This window comes from Physcomitrium patens, chromosome 13 (genome assembly GCF_059467195.1).
Source record: "Physcomitrium patens ecotype Gransden chromosome 13, ASM5946719v1, whole genome shotgun sequence".
Classification (NCBI taxonomy): Eukaryota; Viridiplantae; Streptophyta; class Bryopsida; order Funariales; family Funariaceae; genus Physcomitrium; species Physcomitrium patens.
In genome coordinates this window covers 10,465,891-10,489,871 of record NC_143422.1, presented here as the reverse complement: position 1 = coordinate 10,489,871, position 23,981 = coordinate 10,465,891, and the positions used below count along the sequence as shown (strand labels likewise).

General features: G+C 34.1%; 1 protein-coding gene across 1 annotated transcript; it reads left to right on the top strand.

Annotated features, from left to right (window-relative positions):
* Positions 1-1,205: 1,205 nt before the first annotated feature.
* Positions 1,206-14,465, top strand: LOC112290401 (uncharacterized). The gene is made up of 4 exons (XM_024536593.1): positions 1,206-1,611; positions 1,921-2,523; positions 2,746-4,527; positions 14,386-14,465. The coding sequence occupies exons 1-4, from the start codon at positions 1,206-1,208 to the stop codon at positions 14,463-14,465; spliced, it is 2,871 nt and encodes a 956-aa protein (XP_024392361.1).
* Positions 14,466-23,981: the final 9,516 nt, after the last annotated feature.

Genomic DNA, 23,981 nt, shown 5'->3' with positions numbered 1-23,981 from the left:
AGTGGTTTTAGTTGCAAAAAACCAAACAAAAAACTCAAGGACTCAAAAACGAGCAGCTGCTGTTCTGTGATGTGCACATCGCCGAAACTTTTACTTTTACTTTTTTTAACTTTTTTTTTTTTTTTACCCAACAATTTTTCATCCGCTATGATTTTTCATCCGCTGCAATTTTTCATCTGCTACATTTTTTCATCTGCTGCATGGTTTTCATCCATTGTACGATTTTTCATCCACTATAGATGAAACTGTATTTTGGACAGAATTCATTTAACAGTGAGTTAATATCTCCCAAAATACTAATTATTTTTGAATTCCGACTTCGGATTTGGACTTTTTAGGTGCATTTTTATCTAGTGGGAAAGAAATTGATTTGTGACAAAAGTTTTCAAAAATCGACATTTTTAAGTGTCTTCAAAAAAAAAAAATTTAGAGTCTAAATTTTGGAGGTAGAGTATGGCTTGAGAATATGTTCATCACATTTGTTTTCATGCATGTTTTTTGTGTGTTAGATCAATACCTCTTGGCTACGAATGTGTTGCAAAGCAAGCGCCAACCTAATCTATTTTTTTCTTTGAAGTGTAGTGCATTGAACGTAAACTTTTTAGAGTGGAGTGAAATTTCATCAAAAGGTGCAACTTTCTTGGAGCACAAGCTTACAAAGGTACTATCAAAAACCTTACTTTTGTGAGTTTTGAAATGGTTTGGGATTCACGTTAGGATTTTTGTTCTCCTACATTAAACTCTGCTTTTTCTTATCAATTTTTTTAATCTTTGTGGAGTTTAGGATTTAGGGTAGGATTTCTTCTATCCTACACTAAATCCTATTTATTGATATATCTTTTTATCTTTGTGGAGTTTAGAATTTATGATAGGGTCTTCATTCTCCTATCCTAAATTCCACTTTTTTTATTATATTGTCATCTTTCTAGAGAATGGCTCGTGCTTTGTCTACCATTGATAATTTTGTAGATGTCAATGTTGATAGTGTTGGATCAATGTGCATCCAATGTCCAAAATGTTTGGCTTTTCGTTTTAAAAAAGAAAAAAATACCATTTGTTGTTACAATGGCAAAATTGCCAATGAACATGTTAATCACCCCATTGTCCATCCAATGCTCAATGAACTTTATATGGGCACAACACCTAAATCTCAAGTGTTCCTTAAATCCATTCGAAAGTATAATCAAGCTTTTGTATTTACAAGTATGAGTAGTAAGTTTCAGTCTGGCCAAGTTGAAGATAGAGGGGTATATACTTTTCATGTGAACGGAGAGTTATGCCATCACATTGGAAATTTACAACCCGATTTAGACGAAGGTGCTAGATTTGCACAAATTTATTTCTTGGATGATGGTTTACAAACAAATCATCGTATGGAGATTTTTGATGATCTTCATCGTGATATTGTTAACAACATTCAAGAAGTTTTAGAATCCATAAATGCGTTGGTTCGTGGTTTTAAGTCTTCGCGTGATGTTCTTCAAAGGGGACAAAACATGGGACTTCGTATCTCCGGTGAGGTTCCTTTTGGTGAACATCCCCGTCGATATAATCGCCAAGTAGTTCCAGAAGTTGCTGCTGTTGTTCTTGACGAACAATACATGAATTTTGGTAGAGATATTATTCTTCACCAACGTGGTGGAGATTTAATACGAATAAAAGAAATTCATCCAGCTTACGATGCTTTATCCTATCCTTTGTTGTTTCCTGATGGGCGATGTCGGTAGTCACCAACTTTTAAAGCAGATACTGTAGTGACTTTAAAGTCATATGTCCAATATTTGCTTCAAAAGTGCCCAAAATCTAATGTATTACATAAGGCTGGTAGATTATTCCAACAATATGTAATGGATCAGTATTTACATGTAGAACATGAAAATTTGCTTTTGATTAGGCAACATCAAACTGAACTTCGTACAGAGTGCTATCAGGGGGTCGTAGATGCTTTGCAGGAAGACAATGGAGCACGCATTGGGTGTCGCATTGTCTTACCTGCAACATTCATTGGTTCCCCCCGATACATGCAAAAACTCTTTCATGATAGTATGGTTTTGGTTAGAGTTTTAGGAAAACCTGATTTGTTTGTGACAATGACATATAATCCGACCTGGCCTGAGATTCTTGATGAGCTTGAGCCAGGTCAAAGTCCTCCTGATCGTCCAGATATTGTTGTGCGTATTTTTGAGCTCAAGTTAAGAGCATTGATGGATGAGATTACGAAGAAGAATGTCATGGGAGAGACAATTGCTTTTTGTTACACTATTGAGTTTCAAAAACGTGGTCTTCCTCATGCACACATTCTTCTTTGGTTGAAAGACAAGGTCAATGACTGTGACCTTGTAGATAGGATAGTATGTGCGGAGATTCCCGATTTAGATAGACAACCGCAATTGTATGCCGCGGTTGCCAAGCACATGATGCATGGACCATGTGGTTTTGACAATCCCAATTGTCCATGCATGAAAGACGATAGATGTACAAAGAAATATCCGATGCAAGCTCAAGATACTACCGAGGTGGATGGTGACGGACATGTTTTGTACCGTCGTCGAAATCAAGGTCGATATATCAAGAAACGTGTACGTGGACAAATTGTCCGTTTAGACAATTAATGGGTTGTGCCATACAATCCATATTTGATAGGTCGGTTTAATTGTCACATTAATGTGGAAATTTGTAGTTCTTTAAAAACTGTCAAATACCTCCACAAGTATATTTTTAAAGGTCTAGATCGTGGTGTTGTAGAAACAGATGAAGTGGTAGATGAGATTAAGGATTTCTTGGAGGGTCGTTATGTGGCCGCCCAAGAAGCATGTTGGAGGCTCTTTGGTTTTGAAACTAATAATAAGAGCCATAGTATTTGTCGTTTGCCTGTTCACCTTCCCGGTCAGCAATATGTTACTTTTAAGGAAGGAACATCTTTGCACTCGGTGATTGATCAAAATGCTGAGACTAAACTCACTAAGTTTTTTGAGCTTAATTGCCATATTCGTGCCTTAATTGCTTCTGGCAATCAAGGCAACCATATACTTCTTCGTTACATGGATCTTCCACTCTATTACAAGTGGGATGTGAAGAATAACATGTGGGAAAGAAGAGTACGTAAGATAAAAGTTTTTGGTCGGATAAACATGGTTCCCATAGGTAACAAAGTATTTTACTTGCGTTTGTTGTTGACTCATGTCGAGGCACCAACTTCATTTGAAGACCTACTTTGTTTTCATGATATAGTGCATCCAACGTACAAGGCCGCTTGTATTGCAAGAGGACTTTTACAAGATGATTCTGAATGGGAAAATTGTCTGCAAGAGGCAACTGTCATTGCGTTGCCTAAACAAGTTCGGCGGTTGTTTGCAACACTTCTTGTGTTTGGACAACCGCTAGATCCTCTTAGCTTACTAAAGACACATCTTGATGCTATGTCTGATGATTGGCGCAATGATCAAAATCGCTATTGCAAAGTAATTTTGTCCATTGAAGAATATTTGTCATCATCAGACAAACATCTTACAGATTTTTTTAATATCGAAGAATTGAATGAGTTTGGTTATTCAAACATTATTGATGTTGGCGGTGATTCCGATGACAATATTGATTTTGATAACCAAAACATTACTTTTCTAGAGGAGGATGTAGGTAGGCTCAACGAAGAACAATACATTGTTTTTAATGCGGTGACCACTGCCGTTTTAAATTCTAATTCTCCAGATCGGCTTTTCTTTTTAGATGGTCCTGGTGGTACAGGTAAGACCTTTTTGTATAACACCATATTGGGTTATCTTCGTGGTCGTAATGTCAAGTGTATGGCAATGGCAACAAGTGGAATTGCCGCATGCCTTTTGAATGAAGGGCGAACGGCACATTCAGCTCTTGCTATTCCTTTACAGTTGCACAATGCATCAATTTGTAACATTAGTACCCAGTCTACATTAGATCAAAGCTTACGTGAAGTACAATTGATTGTACTTGATGAAGCTTGTACTGGGCATCGTTTTATGTTTGAAGCTATAGACAGATCATTGCGAGATATATGCAATATAGATAGTCCAAATGGTGGTGTTGTAGTATTATATGGCGGTGATTTTCGCCAAACTTTGCCTGTAGTTGTACGTGGAGGTCGCAAGCAAACTGTTCAAGCTTGCTTGCGACATTCATACCTATTTCCACTAATGCAATATTTTCATTTGACCACTAACATGCGTTTGCAAAGTCAACCGGACTTTCAACGATTTTTGTTAGATATTGGTGAGGGCAAAACCTGTCCAAAGGTAGATTTACCGCTAGGATTAGTTGCTCCTAGAAATTCTTTAGATGGTCTCATTGATGCTATTTTTGATGATCCGGTTGATTTTTCTGAGCGCGTCATTTTGGCTGTCCGGAATGATGATGCCCAAGAAATCAACCGAAAAATCACCGATCGTATACCTGGTGATGTGCATCAATGTTTTAGTGCTGATTTTGTTCACGAGAATGATGAACATGCCCATCATTACCTAGTAGAGTTTTTGAATTCTTTACAATTGAGAGGTTTGCCTCCTCACCAATTAAGTCTTAAATGTGGCCAATATTTGATGTTGCTAAGGAACTTGAATCCGGCAAAAGGTTTGTGCAATGGTAGTCGTTTGCGTCTTTTGCAAGTGTCTTCCAGTGTGTTGTTATGTAAAATTGTAGAAGGACGCTATCGTAGCCAAGAGGTATTGATTCCTAGAATCACACATCATTGCAACGATAGCCGCTTGCCATTCACACTTTGCCGGAGACAATTTCCTGTCATTGGTGCTTTTGCTATGACAATCAACAAATCGCAGGGCCAATCATATGATCGAGTTGGCATTTATCTTCGCAATGAAGTATTTAGCCATGGTTAATTATATGTGGCATTGTCTCGTGGTAGACATCCTGCAAACATTAAGGTTGCCAATGACAACAATGAAGCCGTGGGAACGGTTAAAAACATTGTTTATCATGAGGTTTTTACATGACATTGTCATATAAATTCCTATAAATATTTACACCTGAATCAGGTGGATGGAAAAGTTAAGAGTTTGTTTCAAACTCTGCATGTTTGTCACGGCCATAATCATGTAAGCTAATAATTACATATAGAAATAGGTAGAAGTAAGTAAAAGTAGATAAAAGTAAGTTAATTCTATAATATTTAATATAGAAGCTTCCTAGAAACTTCTTAGACGCTGCTTTGACTTCATAGGTGTCTTTAATTGACTTTTTGGATTAGAAACGTGGTCAACAAGTTGGCCATGTGCCACACATGTTGTTAGCTTGAAGATCAAGCTAACTATGTGGCCCACACGTAGAAAAACTTGCCTTGTAAGTCAAGGCATGTGTCCTACAAAGTCAACACATATTGGAGGTCCTATAGAACGTCGCCACGTAGCCCCTAGTTAGATAGTATATATAGAGACAAGAGTGAAGGCTTCTTCACTCTTGTCAACTCCTTTCTTGCTTCTAGTCCAGGTTCAAGAGTCTTTAGTTTCTTGTCTTGTGGCAATAGCCATTCCAGTTTCCTTTTAATATACCTACTTGTTTATATTTTGACTTATTATATCGAGATAGCCTTTTGGTGTATATTTTCCCTCATCGAGTCTTTGTCCTTGACAGATTGACAAGAGTGCACTTACAATATCAGAGCTTTGTTTTTTCTTGAGTAAGAGTGGATTACCCCTTTCTCTTGACAAGACATAAGCGTATTAGAAGTTTGCGGATTACCCACTTCTAAACTGATATTGTTCTTAGTATCTTCTTTGTTATCAAGTCTTTCTTTTCTTTTGTCTTGAGCAATATCAAACAAATTTTTCTTCTTAGTGTCATTATGGCAGAGCTTGTTGAAATGAAGAGTGCAATGGCACAAATGCAAGAGCAAATGAGGGAGTTAATGCTTGCGATGCATCAACTCAATTCACCTACACAGGAAAGAACAAGAATAGCAGAAAGTGGAGATATAGAGATGATCGGAGCTGCTTCAACATCTACAACAAATCACATTCTTTCTCTAATTGTACAACACCCTATAAGCACTAGAGAACCAAGAATTGCCTTACCTGAGAAATTTGATGGTACGAGATCAAAGTTTCGAGGGTTCATCAATCAAGTACAATTGGCAATTGAACTTCAACCGCAAAGCTATCCAACTCCAGGATCACAAGTCAGGTTTATTGGCACTCTACTTTCTGGTTCTGCATTATCGTGGTTTTCGTCTTTTCTTGAACAACGAAATTCAATATTGGACAATTTGGAAGCTTTTTTGGTGGAGTTTCGATCTATGTATGGTGAACACGATGCAACTCGTGTTGCAACAAATAAGATCCGAATTTTGCGACAAGGAAATCGCTCAGTAACAGTATATGCTTCACAATTTCGACAACTTGCAATTGACATCAAGTGGGATGATGCTGCACTCATCAGTCAATTTCTTTATGGATTGCAATACGAAGTAAAGAAATTGATGCTCAACTTACCTGATCCTCAAACTTTGAGTCAAGCAATCGATTTTGCGGTAAAATGTGATAATCGACTTTTTGAATTTCGATCTGAGAATCATTCACGGGAACCTCAACGTTATTACTCAATGGCAACATCAACATCTTTACCAAACGTACATTCGGAAGTAGAAGACATGCAAATTGACGCGGTACGTTTTAAACCTCTAACTGAGCAAGAAAAGATTCGTCGTCGTCAAGAAGGATTATGTTTATATTGCGGAGAACCTAAGCACACTGCTCAACATTGTCCAAAGAAACGACGCAACTATAAAATGAGGGGTACGACGGTCAAAGAAGACAACATGTCGGAAAACGGATTCGTCCAGCTACAATAGGGACCGTGCAGCTGGAACCTTGTACAATTCCTAATGAAGGTCCTATCCTCTCCTCAGAACCCTCTCCTTGTTTTATAATAGACTTATATTTAGGACCTAAGAATTACAAAGCCTCTGCTTGATTAGATTCGGGAGCCTCAGCATGTTTTTTAGATGAATAATTTGTTAAAAGTCGTAAAATACCCTTTGTACAGAAACCTAAACCAGTACATGTAGAAGTCATAGATGGTCGTCCCTTGTCTTCTGGAGATGTCACTCATGAAACTCATCCTATAAAAGTAACAATAGACGATCATGATAGCTACATAGCTTTTAACATAATTAAATCCCCGTCCAATCCAGTTATTTTAGGTTTATCCTGGCTAGAAAAATATAACCCTCGAATAGATTGGAATTCGCGTAAACTTGACTTTTCCAAAAGCGTTATTAATAGTTCTACGAACCAAGTAAAAAATTATAAGTCTAGTACAGTAAAACCCGTACTGATAGGTGCAAAAGCATTTATACACGCAGCAAAAGAAGGATCAACTTTTGCTATTTATGCTGCACCTATTTCTGAAAACGTAAAGACTTCAAGTGGCATTCCAAGTCAATATTAGGAGTATCAAGACGTTTTTGAGAAAAAAAATGCAGATATTCTTCCTGAGCATCGTCCATATGAATGTTCAATCGACCTCAAGGAAGGAACTCAGCCACCATTTGGACCAATTTACAGTTTATCGCAAGATGAGATGGCTGAACTCAAGACATATATTGACGAGAATTTAGCGAAGAATTTCATACGCCATTCAAAATCTCCAGCAGGAGCTCCAATTCTATTCGTAAAGAAAAAAGATGGATCTTTACGAATGTGTGTTGATTATCGAGGACTCAACAAAATCACAATCAAGAACAGGTATCCATTACCTTTGATATCAGGACTCCTTGACCAGTTGAATCAAGCTAAGATCTATACAAAAATAGATCTAAGAGGAGCATATAATCTAGTACGGATCAAAGAAGGAGATGAATGGAAGACTGCGTTTCGAACCAGGTATGGACATTTCGAATGTAATGTCATGCCCTTTGGACTCACGAATGCACCAGCTGCTTTTCAACATCTCATGAATGATGTATTTCGTGAATTCTTAGACAATTTTGTCGTCTGCTATCTAGACGATATCCTGATCTATTCTAAGAACGTTGAAGAACATGAAATACATGTTCGTCAAGTATTACAAAAACTTAGAGATGCAGGATTGTACGCCAAGATGGAAAAGTGTGTATTTCACACTACTCAAGTTGACTTTTTAGGATACATCATTTCAAATGATGGTCTCATGATGGATTCTAAGAAAGTCCAAACAATCGTGGATTGGAAGATTCCAAGGACGGTAAGAGATGTCCAATGTTTCTTGGGATTTGCCAATTACTATCGGATCTTCATCAAAGATTTCTCACGAGTTGCAGCTCCACTTACACGCTTGACTAGTAAAGATAAATTTCAATGGAATCAAGAAGCGGAAGCAGCATTTGAAGCCTTGAAGACATCGTTTGTCTCTGCACCAGTCTTATATCGTGTTGACTTTTCCAAGGCATTTTTTATGGAAACAGATGCATCAGATTTTGCCTTGGGTGCAGTTTTATCACAAATGGGAACAGATGACAAACTTCATCCGATAGCTTTTCATTCAAGAAAATTCTCAGCAGTCGAGATCAATTATGAGATCCACGATAAAGAACTTCTTGCGATCGTGGATTCCTTTCAAGAATGGCGTCATTATCTAGAAGGCGCTTCTAGTCCAGTCACTGTGTATACAGATCACAAGAACCTCGAGTATTTCATGTCAGCACGCGTGTTGAATCGTCGTCAAGCTCGTTGGAGTATGTCTTTGTCAAGATTCGAGTTCATTATCACTTATCGGCCAGGAAAACAACAAGGTTTATCCGATGCCCTATCTAGACATTCTTATCTTGCACCAAAAGAAGGAGATGCAGCTTTTGAGCAATAAAGAACGGTCCTCTTGAAACCAGAGCAATTTCATCTCCGAGCAATGAAATCAACATTGACTGTTGATTCAACTTTTCTCAAGCAAATCCAGTCCAATATGTCCTCAGACCCTCTTGTTTATGATATCGAGAATAATTCTTCCAAGTCTCATGATCCTTCTAAGTTTGAGTTCAAGAATAATCTATTATATTTTGAAGGACGCCTATATGTTCCAAAAGGAGAAGCACGTTTACGTGTTCTTCAAGCACGTCATGACTTTCCAACAGCAGGGCACTTTGGATATAATAAGACTTTGGAACTCATATCAAGAGATTTTTGGTGGCCACAAATGTGGAAGTCAGTCAAAGACTTTGTACAATCATGTGATATTTGTTCAAGATCAAAAATTCCTCGTCATCGACCTTACGGACTTCTTCAGCCATTACCTATACTAGAACAACCATGGTCTTCTGTTTCTATGGATTTCATTACAGATCTTCCAAGCTCAAGATATTATGATTCTATATTTGTGATAGTAGATCGTTTCACCAAGATGGCACATTTTGTGCCATATACAAAATCTATCACAGGTGAAGAAACAGCTAAGCTTTTCATTGATAATATCTATCGCTATCATGGATTACCTAAAGATATCATATCGGATAGGAGAACTCAATTTGTGTCAAGATTTTGGAAGACCCTTTTCAAGATTTTAAAAGTGGACATAAAGCTATCTTCGGCTTTCCATCCTCAAACTGATGGACAAACAGAGCACGTAAACCAAGTCTTGGAGCAATATTTAAGGTGTACTATCAACTACCAACAAGATGATTGGACAACCCTTCTGCCATTGGCAGAGTTTGCTTATAATAATACGCAGAAGATATGGTAAATCGGTTGTCAGAGTTACATGCAATAATGAAGACACAATTGAAGGAAGCTCAAGAATGACAAAAGATAAACGCAGATCTATATCGTAAGGAGCAACCACAAATCAACGTGGGTGATAAGATGGAGAGCCAACAACCAGCGGATTCAACTCAAGAACCTTCGTTTGCTGACCTGCCGGATGAGACATTACGATTGTCACAACCTTCAAGACGACGCAATCGAGATGAAGATCTTCAAGAACGACATGTTCTTCCTCGAACAGATGGTGAGATACAACGCGTTTGGTATCACGATTTGGGAAGGGACTCCCGATGTTTGGTGATTTTGCTAGAGGTAGGAACAACTCCTGATGGTGTTCCGAATATTCTATTCGAAAGAAGTTATGAAGGCCTCAATAATGATCAAATAACTGGGTGGTCTTCCCGCCCTGGTATGGGACACTACCGATGGTTAAGAGGCCCTATCAATCATCTTCGAAGAGAACAGAGATCAGAGTATGTGGCGAATACAATTCGTCGCATCATAGATTTCCTCAACATATGATGATCGCTCCTCGTGGAACTCGTCTCTAGAAGGGGGGGTAATGTCACGGCCATAATCATGTAAGCTAATAATTACATATAGAAATAGGTAGAAGTAAGTAAAAGTAGATAAAAGTAAGTTAATTCTATAATATTTAATATAGAAGCTTCCTAGAAACTTCTTAGACGCTGCTTTGACTTCATAGGTGTCTTTAATTGACTTTTTGGATTAGAAACGTGGTCAACAAGTTGGCCATGTGCCACACATGTTGTTAGCTTGAAGATCAAGCTAACTATGTGGCCCACACGTAGAAAAACTTGCCTTGTAAGTCAAGGCATGTGTCCTACAAAGTCAACACATATTGGAGGTGCTATAGAACGTCGCCACGTAGCCCCTAGTTAGATAGTATATATAGAGACAAGAGTGAAGGCTTCTTCACTCTTGTCAACTCCTTTCTTGCTTCTAGTCCAGGTTCAAGAGTCTTTAGTTTCTTGTCTTGTGGCAATAGCCATTCCAGTTTCCTTTTAATATACCTACTTGTTTATATTTTGACTTATTATATCGAGATAGCCTTTTGGTGTATATTTTCCCTCATCGAGTCTTTGTCCTTGACAATGTTTAGGGTTCATGCACGCTTTGGCGATGTCCCCTTCCATCCAATTGCATTCTTTTGGTGTTCAATTATGTTTTCTCAATTGAGACAACTTACCATTCAATTGAAGAAGGTTACATCTTGAATTTCACTATTCAATGAATGGATATTTTCCAATGCATGCATCTTTGGATGCATTTTATTTCTAAAATTTATTACTCTATTCTATTATATTACATTCTTAAAATTCATGCTTATGTCATGAAGACATATTTATATATGTAGATTGTTGTTACCTTCCTTTTAAACTATTTTGTAATATAAGAACTACATTAAAATGGTTGGACTAATGTGTTGCAAAGCAAGCGCCAACCGCTAGCTTAAATAAAATAAAATTTTAACATTTAAGATAAATATTATCACTTTGGATTAAAATAAAATAAATTAAATAATAAAATATAGAAAATATAGAAAAAAATATCACTTTAATATGTATAAGATATATTTATATATTTATTGATGTATATATATCTTTTTTTTTTTCTTTTTTATATTTAAAATAATTTTATTTATAAAATTTTAATATTTTAATATTTTAATTTCTTAGATATTTTTTTTATTTATACAGAATTTTATTAAATATTTATTATGTAGTATTTATTTTTATTATCTTATCAAAATTTTAATAAGTCAAGTATATAAAAAAGTAGTATAAATTTTAATACTTTCAAAATGGATAATTAATTTAAATAGACTTAGTATACTCATGTGCTCACATGTATATATATATATATATATATATATATATATATAAATTAATTAAACTTAAATATTTAATTTTAATTTATAAAGTTTTTAGTATTTAATAATAAATAAGCATGTTAATACAATGTATTTTACATTGTGTAAATTGTAGTCAAACATATGTTTTATTTTTGAATCTACCACATAATAAAAAGAATGTAGAAATAAATATTGGATTTTATGGAAGATTTTTTTGTTTATTAAAATAAATTTAATTTTATATTATTTTTATATTATTAAAATATTTATTCACAAATTTTTTATGAAGAATCCATACTGTTTATAATTAATAATGCTGCCTTGCCTTATTTGAATATCCACATTGTACCCTTTTCCATTTCAAATATGATGTGTGTAAATAAATGAAAATGTAAAAGATATAAAACCCATGTTTAAGTTTTTGGTTATTGGAACTATATATTAAAAAAAATTGTGATCTTAATATTGTTTTCAAAAAAATTATTGTAAATAAAAATTTGTGTGTCTTTTTAACTAAAAGTATTTAAAATTATAAGCCTATCATTTTTCACTTTAATTGTTATACAAAACATCCATGCTAATTATGAATTTATGCCACATATGTAAAAATAAACAATTTTTATGTCTGATATTTTTTTAGTCTTCTTGTGTACTTAGAAGAACTAGGTTAGGGACATCATTTGGTTTAGGATTTAGAATTAGAATGTCCTTTTGTATTTTTTTAATAGATTCCCATGTAATTTTTTTATATGGAATATCCCTTAAATACATGCTGTCCAAGATGTCTATTCTACTTTGACTATGGATAACATGTTGTTGTCGTAGGTTGATAAAAAAATAAGTATATTATTTATCTATTAATTTCTTATTGTACATGTTGCATATCTAATTAACAATTAGGGCTTATAATTTCAAATTTAAATGAAGAAATTACAATAAAAAGGAACCAACAATTATTTAAATATTTTATCTCATAAACATCTATTTGGGAGAGACAATCCCCACAATAGAATCTAAAAAAGATGTTATGCCTCACCTCCTTATTTCATGGTAGTTTCGTGACAAGTATGTATCATATTGTAATATTGTCTTTTCAAAAATTGCTATTGCTATTAGTGTTGTTGAGAGCATCAAATGAAGCTGGCGCTTTCCATGCTATTTACTATAGTCTACAATATTTACTATAATTGCAATGTTTGGAATGTAGTAGGGAGAAACTATTTATCTTCTCTCCTCTCCTTTGTATAAGAGATATAATCCTATCAATAAACTCACTTCTTGTGTGTGTGTGTTTACATATGTTTTAGTGTGCATATTACTTCTAGCTACTCTTATCTCTCTTTTTCTAAAACATTATCAACAAATATTATTACTATTTGTTTTCTTTTTCAATTCTTTTGAAATGCAAGTGAATATGCACTCACAAAATAACAACTTCAATAATAATTACTTTAAGAAGTTTTGTGAGTAATCATTTTGGGTTGTATTGATTCTTATCAATGTTGGTCTATCTTTTAAAATTGTTGTAAATATTTTTATTTGAACACTCGTCTTTCTATTTTTGTTGCAAACTACATTAAAAAATTGGTAATAATACAATGTAAGCATACAATCTCTCTCTCTATATATGTATATATGTAAAAATAATTTTTACATAAATGTTTTTTTAAACAAAGTAATTTTTTCACATGTGATGTATCTCTCAAAAATACCACATATTTCTTAAAACTAAAATTAAATTCTAGCCTATTCATGTGAAGAAGGACGGACCAATTCAAAGCCAAAGCCCATTGGGCAACTGTTTTGGCGGGAAGGAGAGTGGACCGTTCGATGACGTGGACAACCCGGACACCATCTTTTCACGCGCTTTTGTTTTGTTTTGGTTTTTTTTTCTGGTTTTTTTTGGTTTTTTTTTTCCTCATTTGGGTCACGTGGTTTTCCATATTCAGCCCACTTCATTGGACCTGGCCACAACCAAATCATATGGGGTCGGTGGAAACCTCCCCCTGTGTGAACAGTGACACACCCTAACCCCGAAACACCCCAACCCTGCCAGCTCGGTTCCATTCCCAATCCCTGCTCTCATCCGCCACGTGTACAACGTCTCATCTTCCACGTGCAAATCATGTATTGCGGCACGTGGTAGATGAGGGGTGGGGGTGGGTGGGGTTTTATTTATTTATTTATATTTATATTTTAACACAGCCTTGCACATTCCACCGCCAGACACCCTGTTTTAGGGTAATGAACGCAGATTATACTATTTTTGTTGTAGATTGGTCTTGCATTTTTATTTCCAACCTACTTGCAGAGTACTTCTTATTAAACATTAAATATAATACTGAAAAGGTTTACTTATTTGTTAGAAAAGAAAATCAACTAATGACAACTGCTATTACCAAAATCCAACTTCAATTGCCAACATATCTAGCTGGTCATCATCATGCACAGATCATCTACGTTTTTGTAGAATACAACCCAAATTAAAGTAATGTACATCTATATATATATATATATATATATATATAACATAAACGAATTAGAAACGAAGACTACGAAAAGAAGGAAACAGAAATACGTCTATAAAATCTGGTTATCTGACATTGTAGGTTTACTGAGTTAATTCCCTTGTTTTATGACCAAGTTCTTACAGTACATTTAACTGGCTTTTATTTTGTCCATAGCGATCTGAGCAATGTGTCTATTCTTCTACACCAATACTTCACCCAAATCAGTAAGAATGGCATACATGTGATGCTGTTTCTATGAAGTGTTCATTCTGCAATGATGCAGTTGCAGTGTACGTGACAGTGGTGGCTGCAGACAGAGGAAGAGACATTAAGAAACTTGGCCATGGTCACATGAATTTATGACACCAAATGATGAGAAAAAGAAGCATGGATATGGAAATAGAAGAATGCCTGTGGCATCAGTACAATACAGTGATGTCAAGCAATCCAACCCTTGTGACCTTCTCTTACAAAAACAACAACAATTTCAGCTCAAATCAAAAGAAGTCGCAAAGAGACAAGAAATCCATTCAGTTTTTATTTTTTAAATAAATAAATAAATAATTTTTATACAACATCCAGAAACCCTGTTCTCAAGTTATCACTTTTATTTTTTTATTTTTATTTATAGATTTGAATAAACTGTGACGAGGATTTCGACATGCCGACCTACCCAGCTTTCACCCTTTTTATTTATTTTTATTTTTTCACCTTCTACCCTAAACATCCATTTCCTACGATACTCACCTTTTTCATGGAACCTAGGATGCTGTTGCTGCTGCCGCCAATGAGTTCTTTTGTTCTACACGCAGTTAGTTGCAAATAATTGTGTGGCAAGTGTTAGTGTCAAGAATATGGAAAAGGTCAAAGGTGAGAGCAAATTGTGTCGTGGGTGATGGGGGTCGAGACTGTGACGTGAGATGGGAAAAGGGCGTGGCTCATAGAAACTGGCACGAACAGCCGAGAAGCTTAGACTGTACCCACGTACATACGACGCCCAGCTTCCCACCAACTCTTGAGGCTAATGCAAAGACCATTGCCGTGTTAGGGTTGATATATTTGTAGAGAGAGTGTAGGCAGTGCACTGCATTGATCCACCCATTTGTTGTGAGAGAGTGTTTGTGGGTGGGAATTGAGATAGTTTCTTTGGATATATCAAAACCATGGAAACTGAATGAGAAGGAGGAGGTGTCATGACTGATGACGATATCTATGAAGAGCAGGTTCAATCACAAGCTGATTACGCATTATTGTGGGCCGAGATTGTGGAAAAAGAAAGCTCCTAGACCTGCCCATCCTTCATCACCACATTTGATTGTAAAAAGTGGGTTGGATTATTTCATTCCGACTTATTTGTGAAACTCTGGGACCCTTGTCGTGTCCCACACATACCCCACATCACTCAAAGGGAGACATGTACGTCGCCACACGCGGCAGCGCCTTTGAGACAATTGTACCCAAAATAATGAAAATAAAAATTAGCAAAAATACACAAAGACGAAGAACCAGAAGAAGGAAGAGGAGACAAGTACAAATGGTTATTCAGTCTGAAGGAATGGATAACTTACGGATTCTTCAAAACTGATTTGCACTTCGAGTTTGGCAATTGATCAACACTGTCAAATCATTTAAGATTGCTAACATTCGACACGAACAGACATAAAATCGTTTTCCATCAAGTGAAAACCAAACCAGAGATGACGCTAATGTATGACCTCAGATTTTCCTTTCTCTTTGTAGTAAACAGGGACAGTAACCATGTAGGCAAACATCGCAGGCAAATTATCTCCGGTTACTTATATGCTCCGTGCAATATCAACAACAACCCTGTTTTTGGAACACAATTGCGTTGCATCAACTGAAAGGGATGAACTGCATAATTTTCCTGAGCACATTCGGAATACAGAGAACTCAAGTATTGCCCTCATGATACACAGCATCTGTCTGCCTCATTGAGAACACAATTGAAGACTATAGAGGCATGTGATGAACAAGACGCATGAGCTGGACGATGTGGAAGGAGAACAATGCTCTCTTCGAGCTCCGGGTGCCTTGCAATTGATTTAGCATAATTAATTGAGCTTGGGTCACAACAATTAACGATAACAATAAGAAAGTTACAGAAAGATATGGTTTAACGATCTAGCGTCGTAACAAGATTAAGGCAAAATCTTCACTGCTGAGCTGCGGCCAGGGGGTTGCAAACATTTCTCTCGCTGTGTTCGTGTGGGTTGAAAGTTGCGAACTTAGGTGCAGTTGCTTTGAGAAAATTAGTTTTTTTTTTTTTTTTATTCTCTCAGATTTTGACTCTAGTCCTGCCATACACATCTGGTCTGCATACAGTGTGCACAGCTGTCCCTGGATTTAAATACACACTCAAACAAACACACACACACACATTTCATGCATGAGAAGCTTTAACTTTTTTATATCTCAGTGTGATCAAGAGTCTCATCAAAGCAGGTGGAGAAATAGGGTTCTATGTCTGCTAGAGTCTTCAGAAATTTTGCTTGCTCATGACCCGTTTGCACTGACTTCTAAAACTCCCAACTTCATGTTTAAGGACATAGTTAACTACGCTTCTCTGCCTTTTCAATAATCTGCCTTTTCTCAAAAGTTCAGAAATCTAGCAAAAAAACATAAAATTACTCCATATCCGTTGCAAATATCTTGATTGGAGAAATGTTCTAATAATCCTATGGATTCACCGAACATGATTAGGAAAATATTTAATACAAGAGTTCAATAACAAATTATGTTGTTAACAAACAATTTAAACAAAATAACAATGAAAGAAAGAGGTGACATTAGTACTTATTTTATGGAAGTAATGGATATAAAGAACCATTTGAATGCTTTTGGCAAAACCATCATAGATAAGACACTTATAAATATTGTACTCAATGGATTGTTACAAAGTTATGAGATGGTGATTTAGGATATCACTCACATGACACAATCCATATTTAAAGATATTATTGATAACTTCTAACTAAAAATCTTTATATAGCAATAAAAGAACATTAGTTGGGATCAAAAGAAGCATTGGTAGTGCAACTTCAACACACTTATCTTAGAAATTGTGGACAAAATTACTTTATGCAAAGAGGTGATTGAAGGAGAAGAGGCTTTGCTTAAGAAATATTAAAACATTTGGAGGATCAAAACCTCATATCAAAAATCAATCTCAAACTACATTAAGAGAACTATTGAGTTAATTTGGAACAAGAGTGAAATCATTCATGATTCAACTACTTAGAACAAGACAATACATAAATATTTAATTATACTTCATATATAATATTAAAAACTATAGATGGTAAATTCCACAAGATTGAAGATGTTGGATCCAATAATATAACTTCAAGATTTAAAGCAATAAAATTTTATAATATTTTGTATATATCAATATTAACTCAAAATTTGATAATAATAGGATTATTAATAAATAATGGCATAGTAGTTGTATACACATACAAATAATGCTTAATATTAGATAAAAAATACAATGAAAAAGTGATAGCTGTAAAAATAAGGAATTAAAAAAATAAACTTTATCAATTCTACAAAAAAATAATAGATTTTGAAGCCTTTGAAGCAAACTCAAGTACTATAGATACAAAACTATGGCACAAAAAATATGATCATTTACATTATACCACCTTATAATATTTATTACAAATTTATTAGATGCAAGGATTGTCAATGTTTAATACAATATAAGAGACCTATAAAGACTACTTAGTGAGTGTCATGGATATACACATGTAAGCCAATAATTACCTGTATAAATAAATAAAAGTAGATAAAAGTAAGTTAATTCAATAATATCTTCTATACTAGCTTCTTATAGACTCTGCTTTGACTTTATAGGTATCTATAATTGACTTTTTGGGTTAGAAACACGGTCAACAAGTTGGCCATGTGTGACACATGTTGTTAGTTTGAAGACCAAGCTAACTATGTGGCCCACATGTAGAAAAACTTGCCTTATAAGTCAAGGCATGTATCCTACAAAGTCAATACATATTGGAGGTCCTATAGAACATTGCCATGTAGCCTTTAGTTCGATAGTATATATAGAGACAAGAGTGAAGCCTTCTTTATTCTTATCAATTCCTTTCTTGCTTCTAGTCTAGTTTTAAGAGTCTCAAGTTTTCTTGTCTTTTGACAATAAGCCATTCTAGTTTCTTTTTAATATATGTACTTCCTTATTTTATTTTTTTCACTTTTTCTTTGACACAGATTTCATTGGTTTATATATAATTTTTTACTTCATGTTATTAAGAAATTGACAAGAGTACACTTACAATATTAAAGTTTTATCTTGTCTTCATTAACAGTGGATTATTCCTTCTCATGATAACACATAAGCATATTAGAAGTTACGGATTACCCTCTTTTAAATTGATATTATTCTTAGTATTTTCTTTGTCCTCAAGTCCTTTTTTTCTATTTATCTTGAGTAATATTAAATATTTTTTTAAGTGTTATTATGGTAGAGCTTGTTGAAATGAAGACTGCAATGACACAAATACAAGATCAATTAACAAAGTTGATGCTTGCGATGCATCAACTTAGCTTATCACCATAACAATCAAGAAGAATGGCAAAAAGTGAAGATATAAAGATGATTAGAGCTGCTTCAACATCTTCACCAAATCATGTCCCTTTATCCACAATAGAACATCCTTCAAGTGTTAGAGAACCAAGAGTTGTCCTACCCGAGAAGTTTGATGGTACAAGATCCAAATTTCAAGGATTTATCAATCAAGTACAACTTGTAATTGAACTTCAACCTCAAAGCTATCCAACTCAATGATCACAAGTTAAATTCTTTAATACACTTCTTTTAGATTCAACACTATCATGGTTTTTATCTTTTTTTAAATGACAAGATCTAATATTGGATAATTTGGAGGTATTTTTGATAGAATTTTGGACCATGTATAGAGAACATGATACAACTTATGTTGCAATCAATAAAATCCATATTTTGTGATAAGGCAATTGTTTTGTAATATTATATGCTTTACATTTTTGACAACCTATAACTGATATCGAGGGAAATGATGTTATATTTATTAGCCAATAACATACTGCTCAATATTGTCCAAAGAAGCGACAAAACTACAAAATGAGGAGCACAATTGTCAAAGAAGACAATATATCAAAAAAAAATTTGTCCAACTACAATAGGGATTGTGCGGTTAGAATCTTGTAAAATTTCTAATAAAAGTCCTATCTTCTCTTCATGACCCTCTCCTTATTTTATAATAGGTGTGCATTTAGGACCTAATAATTATAAAGCCTCCACCTTCATAGATTTAAGAGACTTAGCTTGTTTCTTGGACATAGAATTTGTTAAAAGTCATAAATTATCGTTAGTACAAAAAACTAAAAACGTTCATATAGAAGACATAGATGGTCGTCCATTGTCTTTTGGAGGTGTTATTCATAAAATACTTCTTATAGATGTAGCAATAAATAGTCATAGTAGTTGCGTAAACTTTAATATAATTAGATCTCCCTCTAATCCAATCATTTTAGGATTATTGTGGTTAGAAAAGTATAATCCTTATATAGGTTGGATTTCTCATACTCTTGACTTCTCTAAAAGTATAACTAAGAGTGAAATTAATTTAGTAGAAAGTCATAAGTCTAGCACAATAAAACTTCTATTTGTAGGTGGGAGATCTTTCTTGCATGCTGCAAAAAAAGGATCACCTTGTGTCATTTATACCACACCTATTTCTAATGATTCAAAGACTTCAAGTAACATTTCAAGCCAATATCAAGAATTTCAAGATATATTTAAGAAGAAGAATGCAGATATTCTTCCAAAACATCATTCCTATGATTGCTCAATTGATCCTCAAGAAGGAGCACAACCACTGTTTGGACCAATCTATAATTTATTATAAAATAAATTGGCAGAACTCAAGGAATATATTAAAGAAAATTTGGCCAACAATTTTATGCACCATTCCAAATCACCAGTAGGAACTCCAATCTTATTTGTAAAGAAAAAAGATGGATCATTGCGGATATGTATTGATTATTGAAGACTCAACAAGATCACCATAAAAAATAGGTACCCTCTATCTTTAATATCCGAACTTCTCAATCAACTAAATCAAGGTAAAATCTATACAAAAATAGATCTAAGAAGAGCATACAATCTAATATGTATTAAAGAAGGAGATGAATAGAAGACTGCATTTCAAATTAGGTATGAATATTTTGAAGACAATGTCATGCCTTTTGGACTTACAAATACACCGAAAACTTTTCAACATCTAATGAATGATGTTTTTTGAGAGTTTTTGGATAATTTTGTTGTCTATTATCTAGACAACATCTTGATCTATTCTAAGAATATAGATGAACATGAACTTCATATTTGTCATGAGTTATAAAAATTAAGAGATACCAGACTCTATGCTAAGATAGAAAAGTGTGTATTTCACACTACTCAAGTTGACTTCTTAGGATACATCATTTCAAATGATGGACTTGTGATGGATCCTAAGAAAGTTCAAACAATTATAGATTGAAAGATTCTAACAATGGTAAGAAATGTCTAATGGTTTTTGGGCTTTGCCAACTATTATCAGATCTTCATTAAAGACTTTTCTAGAATTGTAGCTCCACTTACACGTTTGACTTGCAAAGACAAACTTAAGCGGAGCAAAGAAGCTGAAGCATCTTTTAAAGCTTTGAAGTCAGCTTTTATTTTTGCATCAATCTTATATCATGTTGACTTTTCTGAGACATTTTTTATGGAAACAATCTCATCAAACTTTGCTTTGAGTGACATATTATCACAAATGGGAATAGATGATAAACTTCACCTAGTAACTTTTCATTCTAGAAAATTTTCAACAATCGAGATTAACTATGAAATCCAAATAAAGAGCTTCTTGCTATCATGGATTCATTTCAAGAATGGTGTCATTATTTAGAAGGCACTTCTAATCCAATCACCATGTATATAGACCATAAAAATTTTTAGTACTTTATGTCAGCATGTGTTTTGAATCGTTGCTAAGCTCGTTGGAACATGTTTTTATTAAGATTACTTATCGACCCAAAAAAAAAAAAGTTTTGTTAAACATCCTTTCTAGACGTTCTTAGCTTGCAATAAAAGAAGGAGATTTATTTTTTGTTCAATAAAGAATAATTTTCTTGAAACCAAAATATTTTCATCCTTGAGAAATGAAATCAACATTGACTGTTGGTTCAATTGTTGTGAAACAAATCCAATCAAATATGTCTTTTAATCTTCTTGTTCACAATATGAAGAATCCTTCTTCTAAGTCCCAAGATACTTCTAAGTTTGAATTCAAAAACAACCTACTTTATTTCAAAGGTTGATTATATGTTTTAAAAGGAAAAGGGCAATTACGTGTTCTTCAAGCATGTCACGACTTTCCAGCAGCAACATATTTTAGATACAATAAGACTTTGGAGTTTATATTTAGAGATTTTTAGTCGATACAAATGTGGAGGGTGTGAAAAACTTTGTTCAGTCATGCAACATTGGTTTAAGATCAAAAACTCCCTATCATCAACCTTATAGACTTCTTCAGCCATTATCCATTCCAAAACAACCATGGTCTTTTGTTTCTACGGATTTCATCACGGATCTTCCAATTTCAGGTTCTTATGACTCTATATTCGTGATAGTAGATCGTTTTACCAAGATGGTACATTTTGTACAATGTACAAAATTTATCACAAGTAAAGAAACAACTAAACACTTTCTTGACACTATCTATCGCTATTATGGATTACTCAAGGATATCATATCACATAGGAGAATTAAGTTTGTGTCAAGATTTTGGCAGACTCTTTTCAAGATTCTAAAAGTGGATTTAAAATTATCTTTGGCATTCTATTTTCAAATTGATGGACAAACGAAGCATGTTAATCAAGTTTTAGAGCAATATTTAAGATATACCATCAACTACCAATAAGATAGTTAGACAACTCTTTTGCCATTGGCAAAGTTTGATTATAATAATATAGTACATTCTTCTATAAAACAAACACATTTTTTTTGTCAATTATAGTTATCATCTATGCCTTGATACTTTTGACTTTTTAGAAGCTCATAATCCTATGGTGGAAGATTTAGAAAATCATTAGTCAGAGCTACATACAACAATGAAGGCGCAATTAAAAGAAGCTCAAGAACAACAAAAGATCAATGTGGATATTTATCAAAAGGAACAACTATCATTCCACGTGGATGACAAGGTACGGTTACTTTGTCGCAATATCAAGACTATTAGTCCTCATGACAAGTCGGACTATTGTAGACTTGGATTATTTCCTATTTTTGCACAAATCAATCCAATTGCATATTATTTACATCTATAAGAGACAATAAAAATCCATCCAATATTCCATGTATCTCTTCTTGAACCATATAAGATAGTGGACATACCAAGAAGAAGACAAGGGCCACCTCCTCCTATAGAAGTAGACAACAATAAAGAATTTAAAGTGGAAGAAGTATTAAATTCAAGGCAATGCCAAAATAAATTGGAATAACTTATTCATTGGCGTGGATATAATATTAGTGAATGTACATACGAGCCAACAAAGAATCTTACAAATGCACCAAAGAAGGTGGAGGCTTTTCATCGACAACATCTATAAAAATCAAGATGAAGACTTTTAGTATAAAAAAAACAAGTTCTAAGCAAGATAACATTCTACTTTCAATCGTTGTTTATAGCTTCTTTGTATTTGTGACACTAAGGAGATGGAGAACCAATAAACCATAGATTTGATTGAACAGCCTTCATTTGCTCACTTGTCAGATGAGACATTGTGATTGTCACAACCTTCAAGATGATGGAATTGAGATGAAGATCCTTAAGGATGATATATTTTTCTTCAAATAGATGGTGAGATACAATGCGTTTGGTATCACAACTTTAGAAGAGACTCCCGATGTTTGGTAATTTTATTAGAAGTAAGAAAAATTCTTGATGTTGTTTCAAATATTTTTATTTGAAGGAAGTTATGAAGGTATCAACAACAATCAAATAACAGGGTAGCTTCCCACTTTGATATGGGACACTATCAATGATTAAAAGTCCTTATCAACTATCTTCGAAGAGGAGAAAGATTTTAGTATGTAGCAAATATAATTTGTAACATCATAAATTTTTTCAATATATGATGACCACTCTTTATGGAACTCATCTCTAAAAGGAGAGAAGTAATATCATGGACATACACATGTATGCCAATAAATAACTTTATAAATAAATAGAAATAAGTAAAATTAAGTTAATTCTATAATATCTTTTATATTAACTTCTTAGAAGCTTTATAGATGTTGCTTTGACTTTATATGTATCTATAATTGATTTTTTGAGTTAGAAACATGGTCAATAAGTTAGTCATGTGCCACACATGTTATTAGCTTAAAGACTAAGCTAACTATGTGGCCTACATGTAGAAAAACTTGCCTTGTAAGTCAAGACATGTATCCTACAAAGTCAACACATATTGGAGGTCTTATAGAATATTGACATGTAGCCTTTAGTTAGATAGTATATATAGAGATAAGAGTGAAGCACTCTTTACTCTTGTCAATTCTTTTCTTGCTTCTAGTCTAGTTTCAAGAGTCTCAAATTTTCTTGTCTTTTGGCAATGAGCCATTCTACTTTCTTTTTAATATACGTTCTTCTTTATTTCTATTTTATCATTTTTTCTTTAACCTAAATTTCATTGGTTTATGTATAATTTTTTAGTTCATGTCTTTGATAGTCAGATAATAATACCATAAGCAATTTCCAAAAATCTCATGGCATTGTATTGAAAAAATACTTCAATTTATTAATTCTAATTTAGTTGGAC

Bases quoted from the DNA above. Each gene is read 5' to 3' on its own strand.
- LOC112290401 (XM_024536593.1), top strand. From the start codon at position 1,206: ATGAGTAGTAAGTTTCAGTCTGGCCAAGTTGAAGATAGAGGGGTATAT. The intron at 1,612-1,920 runs GTAGAGATATTA...AACTTCGTACAG, and splicing joins CGAACAATACATGAATTTTG to AGTGCTATCAGGGGGTCGTA. The intron at 2,524-2,745 runs GTGACGGACATG...GTGGTGTTGTAG, and splicing joins AGATACTACCGAGGTGGATG to AAACAGATGAAGTGGTAGAT.